This window comes from Pongo abelii, chromosome 18, assembly GCF_028885655.2.
Source record: "Pongo abelii isolate AG06213 chromosome 18, NHGRI_mPonAbe1-v2.0_pri, whole genome shotgun sequence".
NCBI classification, from domain to species: domain Eukaryota; kingdom Metazoa; phylum Chordata; class Mammalia; order Primates; family Hominidae; genus Pongo; species Pongo abelii.
The window spans coordinates 15,958,187-15,979,916 of record NC_072003.2 but is presented as its reverse complement, the minus strand read 5'-3'; the positions used below and the strand labels follow the sequence as shown (position 1 = coordinate 15,979,916).

Genomic DNA, 21,730 nt, shown 5'->3' with positions numbered 1-21,730 from the left:
GGTTTCACCATGTTGGCCAGGCTGGTCTCGAATTCCTGATTTCGGGTGATCTATCCACCTCAGCCTCTCAAAGTGCTAGGATTATAGGCATGAGCCACCATACCTGGCCTGATGTAACATTAAAAAAAAAAAAGATATGCCAACTTTCTTTTTTTTTTGCTATCAAATGCCATATCTCATTCATTCTTTCTATTTTTTGTACCCATTAGCCATCCCCTCCTCCCCCCTTTCCCTCTACTACCCTTCTCAACCTCTAGTAACTACCATTCTACTCTCTGTCTCCATGAGTTCAATTGTTTTCATTTTTAGCTCCCACAAATAAGTGAGAACATGAGATGTTTGTCTTTCTGTGCCTGTTGTATTTCACTTAACACAGTGGCCTCCAGTTCCATCCATGTTGTTGCAAATGACAGGCTCTTTTCTTATTAATGGCTGAATAGTACTCCATTGTGTATATGTACCACATTTTCTATACCCATTCATCTGTTGGTGGACGTTTAGGTTGCTTCCAAATCTTGGTTGTTGCGAATAGCGCTGCAGTAAACGTGGGAGTGTGGATCTCTCTTCAATATACTGATTTTCTTTCTTTCGGGTATATGCCCAGCAGTGGGATTGCTGGATCATATGGTAGCTCTATTTTTAGTTTTCTGAGAAACCTCCAAATTTTCTCCACAGTGGTTGTACGAATTTACATTCCCATCAACAGTGTACAAGGGTTCCCTTTTCTCCGCATCCTCGTCAGCATTTGTTATTGCCTGTCTTTTGGATTAAAACCATTTGAACTGGGGTGACACGATATCTCATTGTAGTTTTGATTTGCATTTCTATGATCAGTGATTGGAGCACCTTTTCATAGACCTGTTTGCCATTTGTATGTCTTCTTTTGAGAAATGTCGATTCAGATCTTTTGCCTGGTTTTTAATTGGATTATTAGATTTTTTTCCTGTTGATTTGTTTGAGTTCCTGATATAGTCTGTTTATTAATTCCTTGCCAGATGTGTAGTTTGCAGATATTTTCTCCCGTTCTGTGGGTTGTTTCTTCACTTTGCTCATTGTTTTCTTTGCTGTGCAGAAGCTTTTGAACTTGATGTGATCCCATTTGTCCATTTTTGCTTTGGTTGCCTGCTGGGGTTTAAGTAACTTTCTTAGAAAGTCTGCATGACCCACAGACTTCTGGGGCAGTAGGAAGTAAACCCATCATCTCCATGCAGTGTAGGCGGTGGTGTAATGGACACATACAAAAAGTGCTGTGGAGGCCGGGCATGGTGGCTCCTGCCTATAATCTCAGCACTTTGGGAGGCTGAGGCAGGTGGATCACCTGAGGTCAGGAGTTTAAGACCAGCCTGACCAACATGGTGAAACCCCATCTCTACTAAAAATACAAAAGTAGCTGGGCATGGCGGCGCACGCCTATAGTACTAGCTACTTGGGAGGCTGAGGCAGGACAGTCGCTTGAACCCGGGAGGCAGAGTTTGCAATGAGCCTGAGATCGCGCCACTGCACTCCAGCCTGGGCAACAAGAGCAAAACTCTATCTCAAAAAAGAAAAGTTCTGTGGGGACACAGGGGAGAAGGGATTATCAGTTCTAAAGTCTTTGCTTATTGGGGGACACCTGAGCCTTGTAGGCTTTGAAAGAATAAACCTTGACAGACCCACGTCTGGGGACTTGTGGAAGGAAAGAACCCGGAAGGGAAGTTGCCTGCAGCAGGAAGTGAATCCTGAGACAACTTGTTCCTAGAGGATCTTGATTGTCATCCTCAAAGAGTTGGAGTTTTTCTCATGGGGGCGGTGGAATTCACATTGTGTCCCACAGGGCTCTAGGGCTCTGAGAAGAGGCCACCAGGCCAAGGCAGGGAGAAGTGAAGGAAGGAGGCGGCCAGCATTCAGGGCCCTCACCCAGCCTGTGTCCCTGCAGCCTCTGCTCTCTGCCAGGTGACATTTGCAGGAGCTAATGAGTGGCTTGAGGGGGCTGTAGTTACCTCCCACCCTGTGTCCATCAGCTGTCCCCAAACCTTCCCAAATAAACATGCAAACGAAGGAAAAGCGTGTGTGCTCTAGGCCACTTAGCTGTATTGACAACTCACAATAATAGGCATAGAGTGACAGAAAGACCTGACGAGATGCCACTTGGCTTCCTCTTTCAAGTAACTCTGTAGGGTTTTCCCACATAGCGGATACAGAAGGAATTTGTTGTTGGAAAACGGGGTGGCAAGATGGACAACATTCTCTGGGACCAATGGGATGTGCAGCCTCCTGGGCTCAGGCCTCACCAGCTGCTGCACAGTGGTGGGGATAAAGACTGAGGGACACATTACATCTCCTGGGAGCAGAAGATGATGTCTGCGAACCCAGCTCAGTATGCATGGCCTTGTCCCCAGGGCAGAAGATGATGTCTGCGAACCCAGCTCAATATGCATGGCCTTGTCCCCAGGCAGGGGTGGCCTCAGCTGGCCGGGTGTCCGCGTCACTGCAGAGTTCTGTTCTTAGACTGGCTGCACAGGGAGACTCTAGGGCACCAAAACATCTTCCTTCCTCACCCTCAGGCTCTCTGAGCCAGCACCTCCTGATCCAGATCTATTTCTGAACTCCTGGATCTAAGACCAAAGTCATTCTCATCAACCCTTAAGCCAGTGAAGGACTCTTCCTGGGATCTCGTGTGCTAGTGCGGCTTCCAGATAATGATAGCCAAGGTCACACTTGCGAGAGCCCTGGTGGTTCAGGCACTCTTCTTAGTACTTTATGCAAATTATCTCATTGAGTCCTTACAACAAACCTGTGAGGGAGATGGAATTACCATATTCATTCCACGAAGGAGGAAGCCAAGGGCAGAGACGTGGAGCCACTTGCCCTGCTCACAGAGCTAGGAGGAGGCAATTCGCAATGTGAACTGCGTGGCTGCTTCTCTCTCCATGCTCTTCACTGCTCTGCCCACCTGTTCTCAGTGCACTGGCCAACCAGAACACTGTCCCAGATAGCAAGTGTGACACTGTTGCCAATAGCAGGGTTCTTGGTAAGATGCCATTCCAGAGAAAGAGTCTGCTAAAAAAGAAAACAATAAAAAATAAACCTGCGGCTGCAGGGAATGGAAAACCCATGGATGCATTTTTCAATGTGAGATGAATCTTTCCCGAATAGTTGAAAGTGCCTATGCCTGCTCACTGTTAATAAGAAAAGAGTTGAAGGGTGAAAAATTAAACAAAAGAGAGGGAAGAGCAAATAAGAGAGAGCCACACCTAGGCCGGGTGTTGTGACTCACGCCTGTAATCCCAGCACTTTGGGAGGCCAAGGCAGGTGGATCGCTTGAGGTCAGGAATTCGAGACCAGCCTGGCCAACATGGTGAAACCTCATCTGTACTAAAAATACAAAAATTAGCTGGGCGTGGTGGCATACGCCTGTCATCCCAGCTACTCTGGAGGCCAAGGCAGGAGAATCACTTGAACCCGGGAGGCAGAGGCTGCAGTGAGCCGAGATTGTGCCACTGCATTCCAGCCTGGGCGACAGAGTGAGACTCGGTCTCATTTAAAAAAAAAAAAAAAAAAAAAAAAAAAAAAGAGAGCCACACCTAGATTCCCATTACTGATCCGTAGAAACCGAGTTAGCAGTTCCATTCCTGCTGCCTCTGCACTGATTGGGAGGGAAGCGGGACTGCAGCAGTTCTCCTTGTTCCTCACCACACAACCGAATGGTCCTAGGAGAGGCCGAGAGAAGGCTACAGCTTGCTCCGGTGCCCCATTCTTCCCAGGGCTGCAGTCTACCGGTCTACTTGGGATAGCACTCGAGCCTTGGGAGAGCGATGAAGAGAATTGTTGGCGTCTCAGAAGTGGAGAACAGGTTCCCATCCAAGCTGAGCTGAGGGGACGATGGCTCAGGTCAAAGCTGGGTACACTCCCCTTGCCATGTGTTATCTTTTTAGTGCAGGGATGTGAAAGGGAGGGGCTGGGGTGGGAGGGTGAGAAAGGCCGTTTTGTTAAGTGCTTGTTATTGTGCAGCCAGCAGGATGCCGGGCATTTTACAAATAGGATGTCGCAGGCGTTGTGGTGGGTGAGTACTGGCCCTATTTTACAGATGAGGACACTGAGGCTCAAGATTTTCTGTTAATAAGTGTTGAGGCCCAAGTCTACTTGACCTTAAGCCATCTGACCTTAAGACCCTTAAGGTCTTTTCCGGGAGACCTTGGTAGCCAAAACTAATCAGTGAAGAGCTTCATGAGAACATTCTTCCCCTACCTCCATGCCTCCGTGCCTGAAGCAGCCTCTGGGATGTGGCATTCTTTCCTGTGACTGGTGAAAATTAAACTCTAAGGAAGAACCCTGGAGGAAACATTCCAGAGTTGTTTTGCTTTTATCTGCAACTTAGCAGCAAACACAGAGACTCTTCATCCACAGATTTCATCATTGTGCTTATAATGTTAAAAATACACTCCATGCGTGTGGTTAACAGCAAATGGCCCAGTCATACACATGCTCGGATTGCCAGAGCATCTTGACTTCCCTTTTGAGGCACCGCCTTTTGCAGGTGCTGAGCTTTAGGGCTCCCTTCTTTCGGAGGAGATGAGCCCGGATTCTTTTTCTGCACCCATGTTTCTTCTGGGGGAGACAGCAGGTGTTATAGAAGGAGCACAACTTGGGATTCCGCCAAAGTTGGCTTTGAATTCTTGCTGTGTCTGTGGGCACGTCGCTTAGCCTCTCTGAGCCTCTGTAGAATATGGGAAACAGGTTACTCAAATAATTACATGAGTGCGTGCAAATAAATGTCTGACTCCTTAACGTCTTGACATTCCTTCTCTACCCGGAGCCAGGGGCCTCGTTTGATTCTCAAGCCCCTGACATTTTAAAAAGCTATGGAGATCAAAGATTTATTCCTCCCTACGTAGACAAATGAGATTTCCCTGAAATTACAAATGATTTTTCTGCATCTTTCCAGCTATCAGTTAGGAATTGGCAAACATTTTCCGTAAATGCCCATGTAGTACATGACTGTGTGGGTCACGCTGTCTCTCTCACTGTTACTCCACTTTGCTGATGCAGCCTGAAAGTGGTCATAGATGATGCATAACCGGCTGAGTGTGACTGTGTTCCCATAAAACTTCGTTTACAAAAACGGGCTGGATTTGGCCCAGGAGCCATAGTTTGCTGACCCCTGATGTAGAGTATGGGGAGGTACTGGGTTTAGGTGCTGGAAATGCAAAAATGAATGAGAGTCCTTGCCCCGGAGAGTTCTGCCTGTAACACACTTGCACGTAGTGCTGGTAAGGGATGTTCTGTTTGCAAGAGGACATTTAAGGTAACAGGAAAGGCAGGTACCTTTGGTGGTTCTTACAGGCTGGTGTCACTAGCAGATCAACCCAGGTGTATCTAAATCTGCTCCTGCCTGCAAGGATGAGCTCCTCAGACCTGCTGCTTAAACATCCTTGATATCTCTCAGTGCTGTTAAATGCTGCTCAGTGGTCCCAGGCCAATTTTACATCTTAGTTTTCCTTGGGATTGTAGCGTACCTTAGGAAATCCTACATCCACTCTCCATGTTACTGTTAACACTAGCGTGAGCCAGTTCAGGTTCTCAGTTTTGCACAGCTGCCTTTCTTTGGCATCATCTGGTTGACCTGTGCCTCAGTTTCCCTGGCTGTTAAATTGGAGTTAAGGATGAAATAGTGCATGAGAACTGATATGGTCTGGCTGTGTCCCCACCCAGATCTCATCTTGAATTGTAGCCCCCACAATTGCCACATGTTGTGGAAGGGACCTAGTGGGAAATAATCGAATCACAGGGGCAGTTTCCCCCCATACTGTTCTCGTGGTAGTGATTAAGTCTCATGAGATCTGAGGGTTTTATAAGGAGTTTCCCCTTTTGCTTGGCTCTCATTCTCCTGCCTGACACCATGTAAGATGTGACTTGCTCCTCTTTGCCTTCCGCCATGATTGTGAGGCCTCCCCAGCCGTGTGAAACTGTGAGTCCATTAAACCTCCTTCCTTTATAATTACCTTTATTAGCAGTGTGAGAACAGACTAATACAAGAACATTCGTTCCGTGTGTGCTAAACTTAAAAAATCATGTTTGTGTAACCCTTTAAGAGGAACTCTTCCTTAGCAACTCAATAGGGGGAATGGGTCAAAGTAGAACCTACCCTCATAGGAGAACACAGGGAGGGCTCTGGCCACTGAGCCTTGAAACGTCTCCTAGAAACCCTGGGACCTGGGAGGAGAGGCTAAAAACAACCACAGATGTGGGGCAAAGCAGGAGAAGCCTGCAGCCCAGGGACCCAGCCACTGTAAGACTGCTCATTGACTCTTCAAACCTTGTTTCCCTCATCTGAAGCAGGAGCAAGTTTGGGTTAGTTGAATACTCTCCACTCATTGCAATAGGTCTGAGTGTTTCACCAATTGGTTGAAAATTCATAACTTAAGAATAGTTCTATACTGGTAGCTTCAGCCTGGAGGAATGCTAGGCAGTTGTTGATTTGTGCTTTTATAGGTGATCCTTAAAAGTCTGTTGATATAAAGAGGATGGCAGAGAGTTTGGCATGTTACCCCATGTGTGCAGTTGAGGGGTGTGTGTGTGTGTGCGTGTGTGTATGTGTATATGCGTGCACGCGCAGCCTCCTGGCAGTTCGCCTCTTGCCTGGCATCTCTGCTCTGCAGCCAGAGTGACTGATTGAAGTGTGAGCTGGACCAGCCTCTCTGTTGCTTAAATCCCTCATAGGTTTCCCCCGTCGGAGCACAGACCAAAGCCATGCTCATCTCCCTCGTGCTTCAGGCTCCTCCCAGACTCCTTATCCATCCCTGTCCTCCGTGGACTTTTCACAGCCTTAACTGTCTAATGAATTGTGCTGACTGCTGTGTGGAGACTGTCTCTCCTGGTGAATTGTATGCTCTGTGAGCCCCGGGGCTTCCTCTCCCCGTGTCACCTGCAGAGAGTCTGACTACTGAGTGGAATGTAGTGCAAATCTGTGGAATAAACATATGCATAACTAGTGTGCATTTGTGGAATGGAGCTGTCAGCCCCTCATCCTGGGCGAGGGCTGCCGAACACCGAAACCGCCATGCCCTCAGCGGGGTTTCCACAGAGCCCAGAATGTTTCTCTGCCAGGTGCTGGGCTGGGCTGGTTCTTGCAGGATCCTATTGGAGCTTCCTAACAACCCCACCAGGGCAGCTTCTGTTGTCCCCATTTTCCAGGAGGGAAGTAAGGCCCAGAGAAGTGGAGTGGCTTATTCTCGGCCACGCAGCTGAGTCAGAGCTCAGGCCCAGCTGACTCAAGTCTTGTTCAGTCTTAAAAAAAAAAAAAAAAAAAAATCACTTATTTAGAATGAGGAAATAAATCGCAACAAATTATCTTTATTTATTGTTTGGAGATGGGGTTTCACTCTGTCACCGTGGCTGGGGTGCAGTGGCGCAATCACGTCTCACTGCAGCCTCTGCCTCCCGGGATCGGGCAATCCTTCCACTTCAGCCTTAAGAGTATTTGGGACTATAGGAGCATGCCACCACACCCAGCTACTTTTTAAATATTCTGTAGAGATGGGGTCTCCCTGTGTTGCCCAGACTGGCCTTAGACTCCTGGGCCCAAGCAATCCTCCTGCCTTGGCCTCCTGAGTTACTGGGATTACAAGCATGAGCCACCATGCCCAGCCTTACAAATTATCATTGTTAAAGAGCTGATACATACGACAAATACCGCAGAATCCAGACAAACATCATAGTTTAATTAATTAACCATCAGGCACACTTCTCTGATCCCTTTTCTCCTACATTTTTAAGCTGCATACTCTGATAGCCTGTTTAGAAGACAGTACTGTTACATCATTTTCTGTACAGAGAGTAGAAAGATAATCCAGTCGTTCTTCCAGCATGGTGCAACAAAAACTTTCCAGCATTTTGCTTGAAATTTTAAAAGCAATTATATGAAAGAATTTTACAGTGAACACATGTATACCTACCAGTTAGAGTCTACCATTAACATTTTGCTGTACTTTATCATCTGTTTTTTTTATCCATCCATCTATGCGTGCATCCATCCAGCCATTCATTCATTCATCTGTCCATCATTTTATCTTTTTTGGGATGCATTTCGTAGTAAATTGCAGATGTCGGTATATGTTTCTTCCAAAATACTTCGGTTTGCACATAGAACTTTACCATCACCCCAGATTGTCCCTTCCTGCCATTTCCTGGTGTTTCCCACTCCGCTCTCCCTGAGGCATTCACTGTTCTGATTTTCTTTCCACCAGAGACAGGATAGTTTCTTTCTTTCGATTTAAAATTGCATGATTGTTACGTTGATTTTTTGAAAGGTTAACAAGTCATGTACATGGTAAAAATGTATAAGGTCTAAAGTTTTACAGACAGGAATAAATCCTCCTCTCTCCCGTGACACTTGCTTCTCAGTGCCTTCTCTCAAAGGCACCCATGGCTATCAGGTTCTTATGTGTCTTTATAGAAATGGTTCATGCATATAAACACGTGTATCTCCCAACACCTTAATACTTCATGAGGATAGTAGCTCATCTGACACGTTGTTTTGTGTCTAGCTTTTGTCATTTGACATTGTATCTTAGAGATCTCCTCCTCCTTAGAGGAGATGCCTGCTGTTCTTTTCGTAGCTGCACAGCCTGGCTGTGACTGTGCTGTGTTTTATATAACCATTTCATTCCTTGTTTCCAGGCTTTTATTACCCTAAGTGGTGTTGCAACAAATGTGTTTGTATCCTTGTCACTGTGCTTATGTTGTCCATCACTCTTTATTTCTTGGAAAGAAAATAGATGTCCATTCTTAGTGAAGTAGTAAGTTTGATCATTTCCCCATGCCCTTTGCCTCCCACCCTTTCCCTGCTCCAGCCATTCATCCATCCATCTGTCCATTTTTACATCTGCCTCTCTATCTATCCAATGGGAACATTCACTGAGCAATCAGATGTGCCTGCCTACCACGTTGGACTCTTAGAATATTGTCCTTGACACCCTGATTATCTTTTGGGAAAAACAAACGTGTCAAAAACTAATTCACAGAAGTGTGATAGTCTGTGTTTGTGTGAGGTTTCAGGGCTGCCCAGAGGATAAAATAAAAACTCTTTAAAGCTCTTATTTGCCAAGTTTTTACTCCTAGCAAAGAATCCTTGACCTCAGCTGTTTTTAAAAACCACAGAGAACAAAAACAAGAACAACAAAACCCACAGAAATATGATGCCTCTAGTTGTATGTTTGTAAAACAAATGAAAAAACTAACAGAGAACCCCGAAAGTGCTCCAGAACTGGGCTGGCTTTGTCCTGAAGGCGTGGATAGCCCTGGCTGACTTTATGATCAGATCATCAGGCCTGAGCCTGTTGCTTGGCTTGACCAACCAAGCTGAGAGACAGAACCATGCCATTTCACATTCTGTTCCTTATTAAAAGATGAGATGAGAAAGCAAGAGCATTGGTGGGATGGAAAACAGTTGTCATTTTTTGGCAGTAAAAAGGGAGAGCTAATTGCATAAGGGCAGGCTATTTGAAAATAGGGATGAGTGAGAAAGTGACTCTGGAAAACAAATTATGGCTGCCATTTCATGATTGGAACAAAGGTTTGCTGGCGCCATAGCATCTTCCTTGTTGCTTTTCTTTGGAGCAATGAATCTGAGAACCTGGTAATTAGAAGAAAGAAAATAAGATTCTCTTTGGTTTTTTTTTTTTGTTTTGTTTTGTTTTTTTTGTCTCTAAACTAACTTATCCTTCCCATGCGTCAAGATTTTGAGTTTGCTACAAAGCAGTCTAAAAATCTGTTGGCATTTCAGGGTGGAAACATAGCATAGCCTATGATTCATTCGTTCATGGATTCATTCATTCATTCAGTGTGTTAGTTCGGTGCCTACATGTGCTGGGTTCTTGGCTAGGCTGCAGTGTGTCATGGTGAACAGGTGGGTGTGGTAAGCACATATAGAGCTCTCTGAGTTCACAAGGAGGGTTCCAATCCACAGATAACCAGCGTGGAGTCATTACAAGCTGAGAAATGTGAACCGTAGAGGGTTGCAGTGGAGACACTGTTTAGTTCTGGTGGTCTGGGAAGGTGCCTCCTAGGAATTCATATTTTGGCTGAGTCTTAGATGAGAAGAGCTAACCTTACAGAGAGGCTGAGGAAGAGGAGGAGGGAGCAGTAGCTTACAATAATACTTGCTTCACAGATTGTTTGAAGATTAACTGTGAGACCATGAAGTCCTTGGCACGTAGTAATTGTTCAGCACATGCTGGCCTCTCCCCTTACCTTTGTTGACTTTTTCTAATAGGGCAATCAGAGGCTGGTTGTCATGAGGTAGACAAGGAAGAAACCAAGGTTTACGGAAGCCAAGTGACTTCTCAAACCATCAGAGGAAGCCCAGGATTAGAACTCAAAACATCTGCATTTCTATCTGTTCCTGAGAGCTTATGTACTTGGCTCAGATTCTGGAGGCTGACCTGTGTTCCCAGAGATGAAAAAGGACCTGGGACTTCCTAGGGGCAAAACCTCCTAAGTCATCCAGCAGCAGCAACAGCAAAATAAAATCAGAAAACCCCCAAGCTTTAAGGAGGCTCAAGGTTTTAGACCCAGTTGTACATCTGTGTATGTCTACTCTGGAGCTATTGAGTCCTGTCAGACTTTCTTCACCCATCAGAGGTCTGTTTACCAGCTAAGGCTCTTGAGTATGAATTTGGGTTACTTCATCTTCTGGGCATCCCAGAGGCAAGATGCGAAGAACGGAGACTTTGTAGTGGGAGGCAGTATAGCTTAGCCATTAGAAGAGCAGGCTCTGGAGCCAGACCACCTGCGTTTGAACTCCACCTATGCTACTTACTAGCTGAATGACCCCGGGCAAGTTACTTTTATGGATTGTATATCGCTGTATGTGAAACCACCCCAAAACTTAATGGCTTTAAAAAAAAAAATGGCTGTTTTTTTTTTTATCTCTCATGATTCTGTGGGCCGACTGGACTCGGCTGGGTGGTTCTTCTACGTCATGTGGTGTTGACCAGGGCTTGACTGAGCTGGACATCCAAGATGGTGGTCTCATTTATCTGGCAGTTGGTGCTGGCTGTCCACTGGTACTTCAGATGGGCTTATTGATCAGAATACCTCATGTGGCTTCTCCACCTGGAGAAAGCCTGAGCACCTGAAAGCACTGAGGCTGAGTGAGAGGCTGCTGAGTAGACTAAGAGATTTGGTTTGGGCTCCTGACATCTTTACTTCCTCTGTGTTTATTCACAGTGCTCTCTCTTGTCCTTGCCCATGAAATGGGAAGCACACCTCTGCCCACCCACTGTGGAAGAGCTTTGTGGAGTGGGCAGCCTTTGATGATCCCGGGTGATAGTGGTGTCATGCTTGCACACCCCTCAGGACTAGAAGTGAGGGTAGCTGCAATGACGGAAGGGTTCCCTGTTCATCTTTACCACCCCCTTACCTGGACCCTAATTCTGCCAATGGGAGGACATGTAATTTTTTTTCTATGGCTTTGGCAAATTGGCTGATTTTCTTTTTCTCTCCCTCTTCTGTCTTTCCTTTTTATTTAAATAAACATTTATTCAGGACAGAGTGGATACTTTTCATTCTTTTTGGCAGAACCTCTAGTGTCTTCCCAGGTTTGAGGACTTGCCAGTCAAAGTGGCAGGGTGGGCCTGTGTCAGAGTTCCACACTGGCACTGGGGTCAGAGTTTCACAACTAGGGAGAAGAGACTTGTTGTTTCTGGCCTGTCCCTGCCCCCCACCTCCCCCAAACAACCCAGGAAATCCTGAGTCAGTGGAGATGATGGAAACTACTTTGCTGATGCAGCCCAGAAGTGGATTCCCCATTGGTCTCATCTACCATTTCACATCCTTGTGTGTACAGCACTGAGAGTGTTTGCTCTGGCATGATTCAGGAATCCTGGCTGCTCTGTTGCTCTAGTAATGGGCTCTGCCTTTCCTTGCACCTGAAGACTGCCACGTGAGTGCCCAGACCACAGGCATAGGGTGAGGTGCCTTCTCTGCAGGGTCAGGGAGAGGTAAATGGAGATAGCCATGTTGCTGGTGGCTGGTTTGTGCCCCATATCGAGGGTAAACTAAAGAGAAGTCTGCATCCCAGGGATGTGTTCTCCAAGATTCCCCAGACTTCAGGAGGTCACAGGGGATGTTTGTAGCCAGTATCAGTAGAAAGTTGATTTTTCTTACAAAATAATCCCTGCGCCATGCTCTTTATTGCCAGAATATAAAATAGAATCAGCTCTCTAAAGGACTGCTGTCAAGTCTAGCTAATATCTGGTTCCAGTCTTGAAAGACAGCAAGAAAAGACAAAATTTGATGTTGAGTAAGCTCGGCCTTTAATTATCATCATGCATTTGCTACAGTGCCTGGCCTTGTTATCAAGTTATGTTCCATGGAGGTTAGAAAGTTCCCAAATTGTTTTTCCAAGCAGCCTCCCTGGTAGTCATGTAGACACACAAAATCTCCGGGTTTACTGATCCCAATAATGCCACGTAATTAGAAGAAAAGCCTCTAAGTCAGAAGGGTTGAACAACTCCTAGGTACGCATATCCTCTGTTCAAAATGTTCCCTGAAAATCACCACCCCTCAGGGGAAACTTACCTACCCAAAAAATGCCTTGTTCCAGAATTAGTCGTTTTAGAAGAAGCCCTTTGTTTTCTATAATTGTAGAGTAACGTCTGTCCTTAAAAAGTCTGCCTTGTCTTTCACCTTGGTCCTTTTGGTTGCCTTCTGCCTGTGCTCTGTGGGGTAGATACAGCCAGATGTTCTTGTAATTGAGGTTCCTGAGTGCAAACTCTGTTCACTTCCAGTTGGAAATGAGGCTGCATCTAAAGGCGGTGGCGATTGTGTGTAGCAGTGAAGCTGGTGTCCTGATGGCCTGTGAGTCCCGCTCCGGTCTGCTCACTTGATCCCCATAGCATGCCCAGAAGAGCCTTTCCCAGCCTCAGTGCTGAGGGGGAAACCCGGAGAAGAGGAGTGGCCGAGAGCTGCCCTACAGTGTCTGCCAGAGAAGGTGCTGGTGTCCTCCACATGGATGAAAGGGGGAGAATGGGTGTTGTCTAGAAGGGGACATGGCCTTAGAACCCTTTCTTTGCCCTTTTCCGTCCGTGATGCAGAACTATTTGGAAGGCACCGTCTCTGCCACCTTGCTTTCTGGATTGGAGTGAAATGCATGGAGTGGGATGAGGTGGAAAGGGTATTTGATTACTTAATAATGTGATACACACTTAAATTGATATATAATGTATCTGCTTATGGTTATGCAACTAATACGTCTTCGTTGTAGAAAGTACAGAAAAGTTCAAAATAGAAAATACAAATTCTCTTAATTTTTATTTTTTATTTTTTTGAAACAGGGTCATGCTCTGTCACACAGGTTAGGTCACTGCAGCCTTGAACTCCGGGACTCAAGTGATGTGCCCACATCAGCCTCTCGAGTAGGTGGGACTACAGGCTTGTGCCGCCATGCTTGGCTAATGTTTTTTTCCATTATTTTTAGGAGAGACAAGGTCTTGCTATGTTGCCCAGGCTGGTCTTGAACTCCTGGGCTCAAGTGATCCGCCCACCTCCGCCTCCCAAAGTGCTGGAGTTACAGGCATGAGCCACTTCACCCAGACTCCACTGTTGATTTAAGGAGAGCCTTCTAATGTGTTCTTCGTTTCTTCTTGAAGCCTTCAAGACTGCTTCAATCTGACTTCCTTTTTTCACCTTTTTAGCTGACTTTTTCTGTTTGCTGAAGGTTTATAGCAGAAAAGCTTTGAAGTTGGACAGATCCATTTCCTAGATGTGTGACCTTGGGCAAGTTTTACAGCCTCCCTGAGCCTCGGTTTCCTCATCTGTAAAGTGGGGAGAATTATGCCTGTCCTCAAGTTCACTGTGAAGCTTGCTGGGGATTGTGGGTAGTGTGGAAACCCTGAGAGGTAAAAGGTGTAAATTCAGTGTTCTCTTTTTTTCTCTTCACTACCCCTCACCCTTCCCTGTTCCACTTGTTCTCTTAGTCTTGATCCTCCTTGTTAAAATTCTAGCCAATTTAGTTTCTAGAAGATCAAAAAAAGAAGCTCATTCCCTGGGTATGAGAAAAATATCAACATTTATTGAACATCTACAACTACTGGGCATTTTGCTGTCTGCTTTACGTAATAATTGCAATACTTGTGACAGCTATGAGAATCAGTTTCCTATCTGAGGGGGAGCTGAGGGTGGGTAGCTTACTGGGGGTCACGTGCACCTTTGAATGCCTGCTTGCCTCACCCCCACCTCCACAGTGTGTGGTCAGGACCCCTAAGTGGTACTGGTGGTGGGGTCCACCATGCCACACAGTTCAGTTTCTCTCCTCTAGTCATCATGTCATGTGGCCCTTCTGAGTCAGAAGGAGAAGCTGTATTCTGCTGCCTCAAATTGCTCGTACATTATGAGGGGAAAGGATGGAGCCCTTGTGGGGGTGACATTGGCCTTTTGTGTTTACCTACTGGGTGTGTCTGTGTGTGTGTTGTTCATCATGGTAACAATGGATATTTTTTCCATTGCACATCTGATAACTTGCATCTCAGATCCTAATTAGGCCTTTAGTGCTCCAAAATTACATGCTCTTACATGCCTGTGATTATCTCAATAGGATTAGCAGTCCCTTGTCCGTAAAGATAATTGAGATCTCTCATGGTGGCATATTTTTATTGCTGCAACATCCTCTCCAACCATCCCGCCACACAGTCTCTTACCGTTTTCCAGTGACTGCTTTTTCACTTCATTCTGAACAGGAAATGTTCAGGGATCTCTGAGAGGCAGAATTCTTTTGTGATTATGCAAACCATGGTAACCATTATGCATTTTTTCTCCCCTCTCCCCCTTCTCCTGATGGTAGGTGCCTGGAGATTTGAGTCAAACGTCCGAAGACCAGAGTTTGTCGGATTTTGAAATGTAAGTCCACAGCCTGTGCTCACAAGGGGTCCTTTAGAAACTGGACTCTGTTGTTGGCTTTTGTCCCAGAAGACCACAGGGGGAAACAAATCACTGCTGAGACCCACACAAGGTTGACGTGGTTCTTGTAGAGCTAGTAGGAGTCGTTCTCCTACAGCCTCAGTCTGGCCCTCAGATGTGTTTTTTTCTCCCCCTTGGGTATTTAAAAACATTTTTTTTTTTTGGCTGGCATTTAAAAGTTGGAAGCTATCACATAAAAAGACAAATTTCCTTTATTTTCTTTAAAAATGAGATGCTTGTCCCTGTGAGGCCACAGTCCGCTGGAGCTGAGTAAAAGCTATCCCCTTTGCACAGGGCATGTGCCGTCCAATTGACCATAGTCCCCGCTCTTTGCTGTTGCCTGGAAGTGACCGACTTCACTCATTTTATGATCTGTGTGGCCCCTGGGTTATTGGAAACAACAGTAGTCGATGCCTTGTTCGGATTTTTGATTGGGTTAGATTCTATTTGGCGCCTCTGCTGAGCCACCCCTAGGGAGAGGTTAGTTGGTCGTCAGACTATTTTTTTTTTTTTTTTTTTTTTTGAGACGGAATCTCTGTCGCCCAAGCTGGAGTGCAGTGGCAAGGTCTCAGTTCATTGCACCCTCCGCCTACTGAGTTCAAGTGATTCTCCTGCCTCAGCCTTCCAAGTAGCTGGGATTACAGGCACACACCACCACACCTGGCTAATTTTTGTATTTTTTACTAGAGACGGGGTTTCACCCTGTTGACCAGGCTGGTCTCGAACTCCTGACCTCAGGTGATCCACCCACCTCGGCCTCCCAAAGTGCTGGGATTACAGGCGGAAGCCACCATGCCCAGCCGATTTTTGTTCAGGATTTCTTGGGCTTTGGACAAATAGATCCCTTAGGCTGGTAAAGGAAATGGGATAAGTTGTCTCCTCTCTCATTCAGCTCTGGCGAGTTTAAGGTTCAGCACCCCTTGGGAAGAAAAGCCCAGGAAAAGCCCCTTCTAGAGCAGGCAGGGCTGGGCCTTGGAAAGAGCATCTCTTCAGAGCCGGGCTGGCCTGTGTTGAAATCTCAAGCATCAGTCCAGCCATTTGACCTCACTGGGCCTCACTTTCCTAATTTGTGAGGCGAAGGTCCTGATGCGAACCTTGCAGGGCTTGTGGTGGCGATGAGTGAGATTATGAAAGGCATGAGGGCATCACGGGGCTACTCGTGTTGGGGCAGCTGCTGGGGTCGGGGGTGGAGGTGGCTGTTAGGCTGATAGGGTGGAGCGGCTGAGGTGGGTGAGAGGTGAAGGATGAAAATCAAAGGTGAATTTGCCTGCCGTGGGCTTGTGGGCAGGGGGAGCACGGCATGAAGAGGCTCCTGGAATGGCAGAGTCCAGTGGAGGGCAGCTGTGGGAAGAAACTGGGAAGACAGGAGAGAGCCACAGAGGGGAGTCCCAGACACGAGGCTGGAAGTACTCATTATTAAAGCAAGAATTCACCCAGGTTCTGCTGCAGGCCTGTCCCGGCAGGTCCCGAATAGAGGGGATGAATTAGCCATGGTCCCTGCCCTCAAGTGGTCTCTGCCTGATCCAGGCCATGTTGTTTCTCCCCGGAGATTTGGAACCTCCCCAACCAGTTTACTCATCTATGTTAAAGCCACAGGCAGCAATGACACCATTCCCCTCTCAGCATGGAGACTGAAATCCTTCGTGGAGCTTACAAAGAAGGCCCTCACTCACCTCTGGCTTCGTTGCCAGCCTTTCCCACTCCTCTCCCTGCACCAGCCATCCTGGCAGTTCCGCTCCTCTAACCCACTTGGTCTTCTCCCTTTAGGATTATTACTTTACCCACTTAAACCACTCGTATACAGCATCACCTCTGTGCTGGACACTATTCTGACTCCTCAGTCCCTACAACAACCTTCAGAGATGGGTGTCACCTCACAGATGATGAAATTGAGCCGGGATTCAAACCCAGGCAGTGCTGGTCTAGACTCAGTGCTCTTCACAAATGCTCATTCCCCTGCCTGAAGCACCTTTCTCATTCTCAACCTCCCTTTCCCAACTTGGCTAACTCTGAATATCCCTGAAAGCCTGGCCCAAACATTGCTTCTTCAAAGAAGCCTTCTCTGGTGTTCCAGACCAAAGCAGGCCCTGGAAGTCAGTATCCTTAGATCCAGTGTTCCTTTGTGGCACTTACAATAATAGTAAATAATTTATCTGTAACAGCTATTGGCATATATACACCTGACAACAAAGTTTCAGAACATATGATGTAAAAAATCAACAGAAATGAAAGGAGAAACAAACAGTTCTACAGTAAGACTTGACTTCAGTACCTCACTTTATTTATTTATTTATTTATTTAGAGATAGAGTCTTGCTTTGTCACCCAGGCTGGAGTGCAGTGGCACTATCTCTGCTCACTGCAAGCTCCACCTCCTGGGTTCATGCCATTCTCCTATCTCAGCCTCCCGAGTAGCTGGGATTACAGGCGCCTGCCACCACGCCCGGCTATGGTTTTTTTTTTTTTTTTGTATTTTTTTAGTAGAGACGAGGTTTCACCATGTTAGCCAGGATGGTCTCGATCTTGTGACCTCGTGATCCGCCCGCCTTGGCCTCCCACAGTGTTGAGATTACAGGCGTGAGCCACAGCGCCCGGCCTCAGTACCCCATTTTTAATAATGGATAGGATAACTAGACAGAAGATCAGTAAGGGGATAGAAGATTTGAACAACGTGAGAAACCAATTAGATTTAACAGGCTTATATAGAACAGTCCCCAAATAACAGCAGAATGCACATTCTTCTCAAGTGCCTGTAACTTTCCAGGAAAGACTATATGTTAGGCCACAAAACCAGTCTCAATAAATTTTTGAAAATTGCAATCATCCAAAGTATCTTCCTTGACCACAATAGAGTTAAAATTTTTTTTTTTTTTTTGAGATGGAGTCTCACTCTGTTGCCCAGGCTGGAGTGCAGTGGTGTGATCTTGGCTCACTGCAATCTCCACCTCCGGGTTTAAGCGATTCTCCTGCCTCAGCCTCCCAAGTAGCTGGGACTACAGGCATGTGCCACCATGCCCAGCTAATTTTTGTATTTTTAGTAAAGACAGGGTTTCACCATGTTGACCAGGCTGGTCTCGAACTCCTGACCTCAGATGATCCACCTGCCTCAGCCTCCCAAAGTGCTGGGATTACAGGTGTGAGCCCCTGCACCCAGCCCACAACAGAGTAAATTTTATGGAGATTTGTCTTTCTCCCATGTTAAAAGTGAGTGCTCCAGAAGAAAGGGCTATGTCTGCTGCTTTTATTGCTCTGTCTCTAGTACCCAGAGTAGTAGCTTCTCAATAAAACTTGTTTAATGAGTGAGTGAAGGAACAAAAGGATGAACAGATGAACTAACACCTAGGAGGGAGATGATCACCTAAACAATCAATTTCTGATACAGTGTGGTCAATGCACTGAAAGAGAGAACCATCTAACCCAGGCTGGGGTAACCTCGCTCTAACCCTGGGAGGTTGTCTAGTCCTCACCAATCCGGAAAAGTTAATAAAAACCAGAGTGCTAGTTATATTTCTGCCTTGTAGCCTGACACAGAAATGAAAGGAGAATGTTCTAGGCACTAATACAATTTCAGGGACCTTTCCACGAGGAAAGTGATTAGATACACAAACCAGTTTTGGTGGCTCAGAATTGCAGTGTACAAATTGCATTGAGCCCTGGGGAAGTGATCAATGGGGTTTAATTTACCCCTCAAAGGAGGTCAGCTTCTCAGCTCAGAGATGAGAAGAAATGCTATTTCAGGAGAGACCCATTACCTGAAGGGTTATTTTCATTGTGAAAATGAAATGGTCTTTACTCTAGAGGTTGTGAGAACATTGAGTCGTGGAAATCTTCCATCACCGGTGTCTCAAATTGTGTTCCAAGCCCAGAAGGCTGGCGAGTTTTTATGAGCTGCTCTTGAGCAAGAAGGAGAGCTCAGGAGAAAGCATTAGCCCTGGAACAGCTCTAATTAGAGGCGAAGGCTGGGACCTTGCAGCCCTTCCAGAATAGTGCAGCACTGTTTTGATAATTATTACAATTGATCTTGAAGTTTCAGGGACAGTCAGCTTATTAGCTCTGTGTAATTTGGATCCAGCCAGGTACAAATGTGATAGTGACTTACAAGTTAAGTTTAAAGTCATCACATAAGACAAAACAATCACATAACCAAAATATCTGTTAAACATGCCTCAAATAGCCCATGTGAGGTGAGAAATAAATGATTTTACCATAGGTAAAAGCATGGAGCTGTGCATGGTAGGTGCTCAGTAAATTATTTTGCATTTGAATTTAAGCCTTGGTGTATTGGACCCATATACACAGTGTTTTTGGAAAAGTTGAAAGAGAGGTATTTGTACCCATCAGCCTGGTTTTCTAACTTGTCATTTTCTCTTGTCCCTCCCTCCTCCCATCCTAAACAGCTGTCACTATTGTTGCCATGAGTGTTGGTCTCCTGAGCTCCTTTGTGGAGTCTGATCTTAAAATGGGCTCAGGGTCAGGGTCTAAAGTCAGCTCAGTGAGGAGGAAGCGTGACTGCTGGGTGCTCCAGAAATGCTGGGCATTGCTGTGTGTGACCTTCTGTGATCACGTCCTTGGGGCTTCCGGTTATTATCCTCGTTTTCAGATGTGGAGACTGAGGTTCAGATACATTATGGGCCAGATCACTCCGTAAGAACTAAACGGAGCTCTTTCACATTCCAGAGTATAGATTGTGTGTGTGTGTGTGTGTGTGTGTGTGTGTGTGTAAGGAGACAGAGAGACCGGCTGAGTGATGACTTAAACTTGTCCTTTAGCTTGCCATCAGGTGTAATGTAAATTGTCATAAATTGCTTGTGCATAATACCTCTTAGAGGAGAAAATTTTCTCCTTTCCTCTTTTTTATTTTTTATATTTTTGTAAGTTAAAATGTCTAATGTTGGTCTCTCTCTCTCTTTTGGTTAGATCAAACCGGGCGCTGATCAACGTCTGGATCCCCTCAGTGTTTCTCCGGGGCAAAGCAGCAAATGCATTCCATGTGTACCAGGTGAGTGCCTGGTTTTCAGGTGGACATCACAGCCAGGTGGAAAGATGCCCATTTGTCATGCTGTGGTGCTTTTTGCCTCTTGGTGGCGGGGCGCTGTGATTAGGAGGCTATGGCCTTCCAGACACCCACATCTTAACTGCCCGGAGGCCTTGCCAAAAAAGTCTGTGGCTTTCAATTGGGCAGGGGGATACGGTGGGCCTCTTCATGCCAGTCAGGCTCTTAGTGTGGCTGCTGTGGAATCTCAGCTCAGACTGCATGAGCAGAAACGGAGATGTGTGTTGGCTTGTTTTGCATCTGAAAAGTCCAGTGGTAGGTCGGGCCTTGGGCATGGCTGGACCTGCCATCAGGAACCTGCTGCCATCTCCTGTGTCTGCTGCTTGGTGACCCTCTCAGGCCAGCTGTCCGTGGGTTGACAGGATGACCCCAGCAGCACCAGGTTCTCAGCCCATCTGGATGGGCGGGTCTCACTGGTCTGTCCTGGACCTTGAGCCTCTTCCTACACCTTGAGGTTGGGTGATGGACTGTGACTGGCCTGATTCAGCTCATGTGACCACCACTAGCCCCAGGGTGGGCGTTTACCTCACCTGACCACATGTCTGAGAGTGGGGAAAGGAGATTCCCCAAATGAGAGCCAGAAAATTCTTTCCAAAAGAAGGGGCAATGGATACTTGACAAGCAGAACCTGTAGACATCGCCTCTGCTTCCTTGGGGTAGTGATAGCCGCACCCAGGTGGGCATTGAGTGTCTGGGGCAGCGAGATGTGTGTCTGCTTAGGAGGTGATTTTACCCAATCAAGGGGACTCCAGTTCTCCATCTCCTCTCTGATTTTCTGAAGCTTCTTTTAGCCCTGCGCACATCTCATCTGCATGTCTGTCTTCCTTCTCCTCTTCTCTCTTACCACCGACTCTGATTTCCAGGCTTTTGTGCGCCCTTGTTCTGGGACTGCTTTGTTCTCAGTGCTGAGCCCCAGCTGCTTCCTGCTTCTCCTGTCTGCTTGTGCTAAAATAATTGTCATTAGGTTTTGTTTTATTCCCCATGAGCTCTCTGCAAACCCTTGGATTTTGTTGCCATTTTTCTTAGTGAGAAATTGACTTACTGAAGAAATTTTCTTGGCTATTAAGATATTTTTCCCCAAAGAGTTGGGTGTTGAAGAAAGGACACTGAACTTGAAAGCGGAATCCCTGGTTTAAATCCTATGACCTTAGATGAATCTTAGTTTCTTCAGCTGTAAAATGGAGACAGTAATCTATCTTGTAAAACTGTTTTGAGATTAGAAATACCTGGCCTGCAGTAGACACTCTATTCATTTCTCACCTTCCCAAATGACTGCTGTGCTTGGTCTCGGGTCTAAGCATAATATGCACATCTTACTGGAAATCTTAGGGACAGATGAGCTAGACTTTGGCATGAGAAGGTTGTTTTAGTTTGACATGTTCAGCTGGGCAACAGTCATAGGAGAATCTTGAGTGTTCATGTTGTTCCCAGCTCCGGTTTAAAGGGAGAATTAGATATTACGGATTTTCAAAAATCCTCTTCTCTTTCTTTCTCGTTTTATCCCCCCAAACCCAACTTTCTTATTTGACCCTTCAAGTTCTGCTTTGTGGTCATCAGAGAGTTGGAAGGTGCAGCCTGGAGGATGAAAAAAGTACAGCAGACAGCTTTATTTTAGAGCAAAATTAAAACATATTATCACTTGAGAGGTTTCCTTGACCTTTCAGTTTTGACTTTTCCCCCCGCTCACCGCATGAAGCAACTTGGCAGTTTTTAGCTCCTGAAAGTCAGCTATGAAATGAGA

The 21,730-nt window shown here is 46.2% G+C and overlaps 1 protein-coding gene across 11 annotated transcripts in view; it reads left to right on the top strand.

The window, feature by feature from the left end:
- SNX29 (sorting nexin 29) overlaps nucleotides 1–21,730 on the top strand; it is a 584,658-nt gene that overhangs the window by 393,855 nt on the left and 169,073 nt on the right. For 8 of the 11 annotated variants that reach the window (XM_063717589.1, XM_063717588.1, XM_024241395.3 and 5 more), the window contains 2 exons: nucleotides 14,822–14,877; nucleotides 19,854–19,935. The exons of 2 other annotated variants lie outside the window; for them this stretch is intronic. In XM_063717589.1, the coding sequence (XP_063573659.1) occupies nucleotides 14,822–14,877; nucleotides 19,854–19,935 (138 nt within the window). Of the gene's footprint in view, nucleotides 1–12,770; nucleotides 14,039–14,821; nucleotides 14,878–19,853; nucleotides 19,936–21,730 lie in introns of those variants that run through there. One more of the 11 variants, XM_054534733.2, reaches the window with a different exon arrangement.